Source organism: Propithecus coquereli, unplaced genomic scaffold (assembly GCF_000956105.1).
Source record: "Propithecus coquereli isolate 6110/MARCELLA unplaced genomic scaffold, Pcoq_1.0 Scaffold259, whole genome shotgun sequence".
Taxonomy (NCBI): Eukaryota; Metazoa; Chordata; class Mammalia; order Primates; family Indriidae; genus Propithecus; species Propithecus coquereli.
Genome location: NW_012148163.1, coordinates 1,579,060 through 1,589,974, shown reverse-complemented (window position 1 = coordinate 1,589,974; position 10,915 = coordinate 1,579,060). Strand labels below are relative to the sequence as shown.

General features: G+C 33.6%; 1 protein-coding gene across 1 annotated transcript in view; it reads left to right on the top strand.

The window, feature by feature from the left end:
- KHDRBS2 (KH domain containing, RNA binding, signal transduction associated 2) overlaps window positions 1–10,915 on the top strand; it is a 625,035-nt gene that overhangs the window by 23,814 nt on the left and 590,306 nt on the right. The window contains exon 3 of the mRNA XM_012647139.1: window positions 6,414–6,472. Coding sequence (XP_012502593.1) covers window positions 6,414–6,472 — 59 coding nt within the window. The remainder of the gene's footprint in view (window positions 1–6,413; window positions 6,473–10,915) is intronic.

Sequence of the window (10,915 nt, the reverse complement as noted above, 5' to 3'; positions counted from 1 at the left end):
CGCACTACCCAAAGGATGGACATATTTGAAACACGGACTTCGGTGGGGGGGGGAACCAAGGGCAACACACGTAACCTAAACATATGTACACCCATAATTTGCTGAAAAAAAAAAAAAAAAAAACCACACGTAGGAAAAAAAAAAAAAAGTGCAGTACAGTAAATACATAAACCAGTAACATAGTCATTTATTATCAAGTATCATGTACTATACATAATTGTATGTGCTGTACTTTTATATATCTGGCAGTGCAATAGCTTTGTATATTCCAGCATCAACACAAACATGTGAGCATGTGTTGCACTAGACGTTAGTATGTCTAGGCAATAGGAATTTTTCTGCTCCATTATAATCCTATGAGACCACCATTTTATATGTGTTTCATTGTTGACTGAAATGTTATGTGGGACATGACTGTGTGTATATTAGCTATGCTTTATGCAAAATTTGTTATAGTTTATATTTGTGTATGAGATTTGTTTGTGGATTTAACAGGTCATTATATAAAATGCATTTCTTACTCTGGAATGTAGTCAAAATGTTGAAAGCTACAGTTCTAGTAGTAAGAATATAGTAAGTGAAGTCAAAATACTACTGTCTGAATCCAAGATCTGCTACCTGGTTGTTTTGTGACTGTGGGCAGATTTCAAAATCTATTTGAGCATTTGTTTCCTCATCTACGAAATAGGCTCTTATCAACTGTCTTATAGGTCAGCTAATCATGTCATGAATCCTATGCAAGTGTATATGCAATATTTACCTGATAGCAGAAATTAATAAATATTCTCTTTATATACTTTGCTTTGTCTAATTTTCTTACTTTAAAAAATTGAGGTCAAGTTTATGAACAGTGTGAAATGCAAGTTTTCGGTATACAATTTAATGAGTTTTGATAATTGCAGAACCTTATGTGAGCAGTACCCTTGGCAAGGTAAAGAATATTTCTATCAGCCCAGAGACTTCCCTTGTACCTTTACAATAACCTCCATTTCCTTTAACAAGTACCTATTCTGATTTCTATCATCACAGATAACTTTGACTTTTCTTCAACTCTATTTAAATGGAATAATATCGTATATACTCTTCCTTTTTCTTAAGTTCATTATATCTTTGAGAGTCATCCATGTTGTTGCATATATTAATAGTTTATTTCTTTTTATGATACAGTAGTATTCCATTGTATAAATCTGTCCCGGTTTGTTTATCTAGTCTTTTATGGATAGACATATGAGCTGTTTTCAGTGTTAGCTGATTATGGATAAGCTGTTATGAACGTTCACATACAGGATTTTTGTGGACATATTTTTTCTTTACATGGAGTACAATTACTGAGTCTTCTATATATATGTATATATGCTTTACCTTTTATTGTGTGGGACTTCCAAGCAGTTTTCTAAAAAGCTTATACTGTATCGCTCTTACCAGTGATACGTGAAAATTCTGGCTGTTGCACTTACTTGCCAACATTTGAAGTTCACAGTCTTTTTAACAACAGCTATTCTAGTAGTTTGAAGTGGTAACTTACTGTGGTTTTAATTTGCATTTCCTTGATGATTAATGATGTTGTGCATGCTTTCATTTTTTGACATTTATATATATATTCTTATTTGAAATGATTGCTTAGAATGCTGACAAATTTTTAATGGGACTGTGGGTCGGTCTTTCATTGTTGTAGAAGTTATTTGTTTATTCTGGATTTGTATCCTTTGTTAAAAATATGAATTGCAAATATTTCCACTCAATATGTGGCATAGCTTTTATTTTCTTGTCTTTTGAAGTGCGGAAGTTATTAATTTTGCTGAAGTCTAATTTGTCAGTTTTTTCTTTATGGTTAGTTGTGCTTGTGTCCTCTCCAGGAAATCTTTGCCTATATCAGTGTCACATAGGTATCCTTGGTGTTTTCTTCTAGAAGTTTTATGGTTTTAGCTTTTAAGTATAGGTTTATGTCCCATCTAGAAGTAATATTTGCATATGGTGTTAATACGAAGTCCAAGGTTTTTTTTAAAAATTTAATATCCAATTTTTCCAGCATCATTTACTGAAAAGATCTTTCTCATCTCACTGTTGGATATAAAGTGTTAAAAATATGATGTAAATACTGTGAAGGTATAAGTTTAAATATATAAAATATTGCAAAATAAAGATTATAGTGTTTTTATAATGTTTAAGAATATTTGAATTACCTTGCAGTATTGACACTCCATATATCTATTTCAATACTAAAGGAAACAGTGGCTGTCTTAGAATTATTAAGCATGACATGTTTATACTGTACTTTAAACTTACATATAACTATATAAAATTTTTGCTTTTCCTTCTGAATTTAGACCATAATCCTTGAAAAATATATGAATACACTCTACTTATTATAATTGAGAAGAAGACTGACATTGTAGAGGCCGTGGTGTTCACTGAATTTGACAAGTATAGCATTCTACCAATAAAGATATAAGGTATTTACTGCTAATGAGCGGTGGTCGTATCTAGCAAAACCTAAGCATTGCAAATGTCCCAAGTAGCAAAGTAGGCTCTAGTGTCAAACAGAGGAAATAGTACGCACATTAAACATTTCCATTAAAAAGGACTGTATAATTTTAGATAGTAGGTCATATTCTTTTTCTATTTTTGTAAGAAAAAATATATTGCACAGAAACAAAATTGGCATTCCTACTGTTGGTAAAGTAGATGTACTGTAGACTAACAACAGACCTACATCTGCAGCCACAGTGATAGCTCACCTTATCACTTGATCTTCAATGGCGTATCAACTGCCAGCATTGCTATCACCCTGAAATGTGACATGAAGTTTATGAAATTGCTTGAGGGCATAAGTGCCTGGTGACTTTACACTTATCCCTAAAGCACCAAACCACTATCATTTAGTAAACATGTATGTACTCATCACGCCAACACTAATAACCAAAAAGAAGATTTAACAATGATCTAGACTGACAGACTACATCAGTGCTGACATTTGACAAGGTAATTCTCAGAGAAGTGTGTTTGTGTGGGCAGGAAGGCTACTACTCCCAAAAGAAAATGAACCTATAGAATATGGTTTAGAAGTAGGTTTGCAGTGGAGAATTTTTGTTTACATTTAGGACAGGAAGAAAAATGGAGTTAGATGCCATCAAATAACATAGAATTATGAAGTACCAAAATGTGTTCCCATGGAGGTATTTAGAATCTCCTATAGAAAGTTATGAGAGAAAGAAAAATATTTTGTTTTCTTCTAAAGCTACATATTGATACTTTCTTAGAAATGGAAGTTTTGATTAGGTGACCTATGAATATCTATTTTATCTTATGTTTTTGCAATTTCATACTATTGGACAATAATTCCTTAAATTACCATAAAGGGAAAACAATTTTGAAATCTATCTAAGCACAAGAATGTATGATTTTATATTAAATAGTAATCTATAGAGATATTTAGATCCCTAAAAAGAGCCTTTTTATATATGTATCAAACTTTTGCAATAATAATTTAAGATCCACAGGGGGAAATAGGAGAGAATAAAATCTTAGGTGCATTTAATGTTTATCATTAGTACTCTATGCTCATTTTGACCACTCCCGGTTAGAAATGAACAATAAGTACAGCTTTCTTAGATACGGTTCACTTTCTAGTCCCTGTTATTATTATATAATTGATGTGTTACAAGATTTTCAGGAGATTCTTCAGGTTTGCTTTGACCCCTTTCAGAACCTCAGCCCCCTTCTTTGAGCACCGGTATTACAGACCCTCATTCACCTGGCTATAGCCCAGTGTCTCAGAATGGCTACCAGACTCTTTCTGGTGAGAACTGGCTATTAAACTGAGAGGAAGCAAACCACTTAGGGCTGATTCTTTAATTCAGATGAAATGTAAACTATACAGCTATAGGCCTAATCTTCAGACAGAACAAAGCAGATGTACAGAGTGAGGCAGAGATGAGAGAGAGTTTCCTTGGTTTCCAGGGTCCTTCCAAGAAAGTCTTTCAGGAGGCCTAGCTGACCTTGGTCCCTTGAGAAACCCCAGAATTTTTCTGAGATATGTTCATTTCTAATTATAATTTAAGATGGCTTCAGTTGGTTTATGTTATTTGCAACCAAAAGAACATTGACTAAGGAAAAACAGAACTGGTCCTAGGATAATAGCAATCTCTTATATTGTTTTAGTTTGGGTTACCCTAAAAACAGGCACTGAGTATTGGAACATAGAAACTTACTTGTGCTGCCACTAATTACCAGGCTGAAACTAACTAAAATGCCAAAGGAACTTTATTAATTTCTAAAGAGAAGATATTTTTCTTTGTTTGAATGTGTGTAAGTCTAATTATAATTGTGTATTAATTTAAAACACCTATATATAATGTAAACCATTGCTTAAAACTTTTCCTTTTCAAACTCTACTAATCCTAGGAGATAGAAGTAAGCACAAAGAGTACAGCTATTATCTGTTAACATCTTTATTCTTGCTAGAAAGTTAGGGTAAATATTTCATTTTGGCTGAAGTTAGGTCCAAACTTATTTAGAAAGAGGTGCGTATGTCTTACAAATTCCTCCAGAAATAGTAGATCTTAAGACAAATTACTTGAAATGCAAGTAATTTATTTTGGAGGTGATCTCAGGAAATGGGGAAACTAGAGCTGAAAAAAAAAAAAACAACAAAAAAACTCCAACAAAGGATTTGTTTTCAAGCAAGTTACTACTATAGGAAACTGGTGCTTAATCATACTGGGAAATTTTGGGAGCCAGAGTAAAACATACAGTAAATCAGTGGAGGGGTGAGGAAAATAAGGTATTTACACCAAATTTCATCAGCCATAGGTTGACAGCAGCTCCTAGGAGGCATTAATTTCCTGATATTTCATGCTTGTCATGTAGGGGCAAAAAGCAGACTTTGAAAGCCAGATACAGACCTAAAGCAAGAAATGCACATAGGCCCTGGCTCTTGGAAGGTGGACAGATGTGCACTGAAGCCAAAAGAATGAGAAGTACTCCAGTGCAGGCACTGCAATGCATAGGATACTATATTGTAAGATTATTTTAATCCTTTTTTGGCTGTGTGTACAGATAAAACGTGAAAGTCCTTTGTGAGTTGGAATGAATCAAATAAGTGAGGAGGAAGATGGTTTGTCTACCCAACCTCCTCCTTCCCCCTCCATCAACAAATGAATAAACATGAACTGAGTTTGGAGAATACCTCCCCAGAAATGTTTCTGTATGAATGAACTTTAGAATAATGCTGCTCTTTATGGAGCCGAGGTAAAATATTGTAGCTGCCTGATAACAGCCTGCCACATTACAAATCACCACTTGCAAGGTTACACAAGGTGCCTTTAGAAAAAGCTAAATGAATTACTTCAAATAGTATGTTTGTATTCAAAAGGGAAATAGCTGGTAGTTTGGGAGTGACAATCTTTTCTTTTGGTTTCAAAAGGCCCATTGCCATACTTTGCCTTTCCGTTTACTGCGGGAAGCTGAAAGCCTGCATGCAGCGAACAGGTGAATAGAAGATATTTCTAATTGAGGAAGAAAATAAGAAAAGAATTTTTGTGAAGTAGTCACAAGGTCTGTCATTTTACTATTGTAATATTTATAGACCTTTAGGTTAGTTAAACTAAATGTAATTGAAAATATAACACTTAGCTGATTCATTTTCTTAATTCTTCCTCAATTAACTATTTTTTTAAATGTCTCCTCCATTCGCTTAATTTAATTACTAATGATATGTCTCAAATACACACACACACACACACACACTCTCTCTCTCTCTCTCTCTCTCTCTCTCTCTCTCTCTCTCTCACTCTCCACATACCTGTTACTCTAATCCCATCATTTCTGTCCATCAGGGTGGAAGCTAATGAATTAGCAAATTTGGTTTGTAATTCAGAGGAAATAGCTGCACTTTCATGCAGGAGACAGTCTTTTCAGTCGTACGTTTTATCCTACCCCCATCATTTAATAACTTCTTGTATGGACAAGATAAAATAAGCTCATTTTCTGTATAATACTTTAGTATGTACCGCATCATCAATACTTTCAGGGGCCTCTGTTGAATCTCTTAGTTAAGTTTTAAGTAAAACTTCAAGCTTGGTAGTTCTCTGATAGTTTGTGGATGCAAGCTCATTAAAAAAAAATCCTTCTCTTTACTGATATTAGCCAAAGTGCAAATTTCCTGTTATTACTGCTCTAGATCTATTTGTGTTTTAGAATTTATTTTCATATTAGATAGTTGAAATTGTTAATCGCATCAGGTTTAGTGAGTAGAGGCAGGGATGTGAAATTTAACACTGGTCATGTGAAGTTATGTTCGCAGATTCCTAGGAAGATAATTTTTGAGCTCCTTTTCAACTTTACATTTAATGATTCTAATAAGGAATAGGAAAAAGATGAGCCCAGTAAATCGGATAGTAAAGGAAATAAAGATTCAAAATGTATATTTCAAAAAAAAAGAGAGAAAAGAAAAGACAGTTGGAATTATGTAGTTAGAAATTTCTGCTATGTATATCTCAGTAAGTGCAAAGCCAATCCACCATCACATTTCACAGAAACAATAAGATAACTTGAAACTTAATAGTCTTGTGTGAGTTCTTGCAAACAGAGAGGCCTGTGGGAGTAGGAGAGGATAAAGGACGTAGTAAAGGAAAAGAGAATAGCTAACTTATGCTCTTTTGTAGCTTCCAGAAGTCACCAAGTTGAACTTGAAAATCACAAATGAACTGGGTTTCTATTGAAATGGGGATGTAACCACTATATGAGGGTGTATAGAATCAAAAAATGGTTATGGATATATTTTTGGGGGTCTTAGAATTTTTGATGAGGGGAATAAGTAATAAGCATTTTATGTGTATGACATGTCACAACAAAGAGAGCTTTGGCAGGTCCCTGAAACACTTGTAATTATTATTTTTAAAACTGGCTTTAAAATATGAGACATAATGGAAGCACAGTGAAGTGATAAGTTAGTATTTTTTTCAAAATGATGTGGCATAATTATTTCTTATAGTCACTGTTTTTTACTACCTAATTTTAAGTGATTATAAAGCATATATATTATTTATGTCTTCTTTTCATTTTTTTGTCTGGATACCCAAAACCAAGACAGTTGTCATATTAATGCAGGTTAATATAAAGTGAGAAATAATATCTTGTTGATATGTTTTGATTTTTTCTGTGCAAAATGATGTATATAACTGTGCCTTTTGAGAATAAATGCTTCCATTAGTGCGTTTATTTGGTAATAATAATGATGTCCTGTGGTTTTCATTCTAAGAGTTAAGATGCTGTTTCTGAAATTAAAGCTTTTTTTTTTTTTTTTTGAGACAGTCTAGCTCTAGTGCCCAGGTTAGAGTGCCGTGGCCTCAGCCTAGCTCATAGCAACCTCAATTTCCTGGGCTCAGGCAATCTTCCTGCCTCAGCCTCCTGGAGAGCTGGGACTACAGGCGTGCACCACCACACCCAGCTAACTTTTTCTACTTTTAGTTGCCCAGCTAATTTTTTTTTTTCCTTTTTTAGTAGAGACAGTAGTCTCACTTTGCTCAGGCTAGTCTCAAACTTCTGAGCTCAATCCTCCCGCCTTGGCCTCCCAGAGTGCTAGGATTACAGGCGTGCCACCATGCCCAGCCTAAAGCATTTTCAGACTTGCACAAAATGTAAACAACTCATTTTAGTGCCAGAACTAATTGTAAATAGCACTCTATGGACAAGGACATAAAACCAGTGAGTCAAGGCCATTTCACTTCAAGGCTTGATTCATGATTTTGTAAATTGTTGAATATGAAGTAGTAGTAGTTAGGAGAATTTAGTAAATAGACATTAGTATTTAAAGAAATTCAATTGCATAAGTAACAAAAAACATTAGTTATGTTATATACACTTGTAAAGAGATTCTCAGATCTTCACGTTATAGAGTGAGATTGAGAAAAATATGTGTATATTTGCACTTGTTTGAGGGGTACAGTAATTGTTTTTGGATGCTAAAATATGAAAACAATTGGTATTAATTATTCAAGTTGGAATTAACAGATTATCACTTTGCTAAGCAAAAATGTTTTCATTACAGTAAACATTAATCACATATCAATATTATTGAGACAATATGCAGCAACTCTTATTTTTAAGAATATTTTCAAATAATATAGCTGATGATTTAAATAATGTAAAAAAAGAATTGATATTACAGTAGCTGCCATATTGTAAAAATGCTAAAAAGAGATGCTGGATTTTTAAGCATTAAAAACATTTCAATTCTTTGATGAATTGAAAGAAATAATGAATTTAAAAGAAATAATTTATAAAATTACTCTAGAATGTAAATGGGATTTTTTTCTATGGAAATTTCATAGCACTGAATGTGCTTTCTATAATTAGGCTGAGCAAAGTACACTTGCTGCAAATGGTGTAGAAAATGCAAATATAAAATTCTCAAAGGCAAAAAAATCTTTGAATTTTCTTGGCAAATACGTTATATGGCTGTGTATGAAATTCAGGTTTGTTTCATGTAATTTTTATGTTTATACTCATGGTCAAACTTTGATCTCTTGCATTGTGCTTGATTGCCTGTAAGTTTTAAATGTAGGCATGATTGAATGTTGTCCCGGCCCGCGGGGTAGTCAACGCGGACCCTGGAGGAGGGAGTGGGAATTGAGAGAGGCAGGAGACACAAGAAATGGAGACAAGACAGGAGTCTGATCAAGTCTCGTTTATTGGCAGGAAGGCAGAGGCTTAAGTAAGGCAGAAAGAGTAACAGTAAAGGGGCGGTGCTTTCCGAGGCTCTGGCTTTCCAGCCAGAGGATTTCTATATAAGGAAACCCTCAGGGGCTTTCAAGGGCTACATAGTTATAATGGGTAAATAGAAACTTACAAGCTCTTCCGCGGGCTTTTGCAAATGCGTGGGCTTGGTAAGCAGCTGCGGGGCCTCATGGCTCCGGACAGAATGTCAGTGTGACATAGCTAAAGCTGACTAAGGCAACAGTTTTTATGTATGTCATTTTCTAGAGAATGTTTTCTTTCTAGAGAAAAATTTTAGATATGTTTTCTATATATTTGTAGTTTATTTTTATATGAAGGTTGGTTTATTTCATTTTTGACAATTTGTGCATATACTTGTAGATACTTTTGTATATTAAACATATTCTAATAATTTAGCGTAGCAGATCACTTATTGAATATAACTATGTTTTAAGCACTGTGCTAGATGCTAGGAAACAAAGATGATAAAGCAATACTTGCTAAAAATATGCCTCCTAACCCTCAAGAAATGTATCAGAATTTCAGATAGTATTAGGTTTGAGGTTTGATGAGTTTCAACAAATCTTTGTTTGTTAAAAACCTATATTTCAAATACTTGAGAAATGATATTTTAGAGTTCAACTTTATTTCTGATTTTAAGATATAGATTAATATAAAAATGTTTAATTTTGCTGGCCATGACAGAAATGATTAATTCTGTGACATAACTTCAAATTGTTTGACTGATAGATGTGTATTTTTAATGTAATTTCACTTAAGATTAATTTCACCTGGTCATATACAAAACTGGAATCTTTTATAATGTGATTGATGAGATTAAGTGCTGGAAATGCATGAGTTCCTGAGTCCTCGTTTCTGTGGTTTTGTACTAAAACAGTGTTGTATTTCCAGAGTTATTCAGATATTTGAATCCTAATACTGGGGTATGCCTTCTACCACTTCTTGATAAAATAAACAAAGTCAATCTAGAGTTGTTCAAAGGTAAGAGTGAAAAAATGGACTGGGAGAAGCTACACAATGTGGAATCTCAGTGCACTAAATCCACATCATATGATATATGACCTTAATGAACTTTTGTTACACTTTACATTCTACATAAACCTACATTCAGGAAAACTCAAAGGCAATTATCTTTATTTACTTACAGGTTATGGAGTAGTCTAGAACTTTGACAATATTTATCAGTTTTTAAAATAAATATATGAAAACCTCAAATGAAAACTACTAGGTGTGTGCCCATATCTTTCCTTAACTGACGTTTATTGAAACAATGGAATGAGAAAAATCTATTTCTATATAAGTGTTTTCAAAATTATTATTCAATTTATAAGCTATTTAGTACCCCAAATACAAGAGAGTGATCATGAGCTTTATAATTAATATTTATTTGATTAAAATTAATAAATTCCAAAAATTACTTATATTATCAGCCACATGCCTATGGAGCAAATAGGTGATATATGATTTTAAAATGTTAATTTGTCCCTTAAAATTCATTTAGTTTACCTAAAATGGTAACAAAGACATTGTTTGCTTTCTGCTTCAAGAATGCTTGCTGACTAATGCTGCCATTAATGGGAAATGGTCCATTTGTCTCTCTTATTGAGAGGCCTCCTCACTTTTATACTGCATTAGTAGGATTGTGAAGAACATACATATATCTCTTTAGTCATAGGTCATTACATATAATGATTTTTGGTATCATTTTAGCAGATAGTAACACATTTCTCATATTATAAAATGGAGCTAATTAGTTGCAACTCATTGAGACGGGTGGGCTTCTGTGAAAATTAAAAACATTGCCAAGGATACTGACAATTCTAATCTTCTCTTACAGCACTGTTAAGTAGGTCCATGGAGTTATTGCATAGGCACACATGGAAGGTGAGATTGGAGATGTTGACAAGGACAAAATCATGAAGAAATTTATACCCTAATGAGTTGAGTACTTATCCTTTTGGTAATAAGGAGCAATTATAGATCTTAACTAAAAGAGTAAAATTACTAAATTTGCTTAATGCTACTTAACTAAACAACTTGAGCACATTCATGTAGGATCTCTTCTATTTTTCACATTAAAAGCTATTATTATGGCTGGGCATGGTGGCTCATGCCTGTAATCCTAGCACTCTGGGAGGCTGAGGCGGGCGGATCGTTTGAGCTCAGGAGTTTGAGA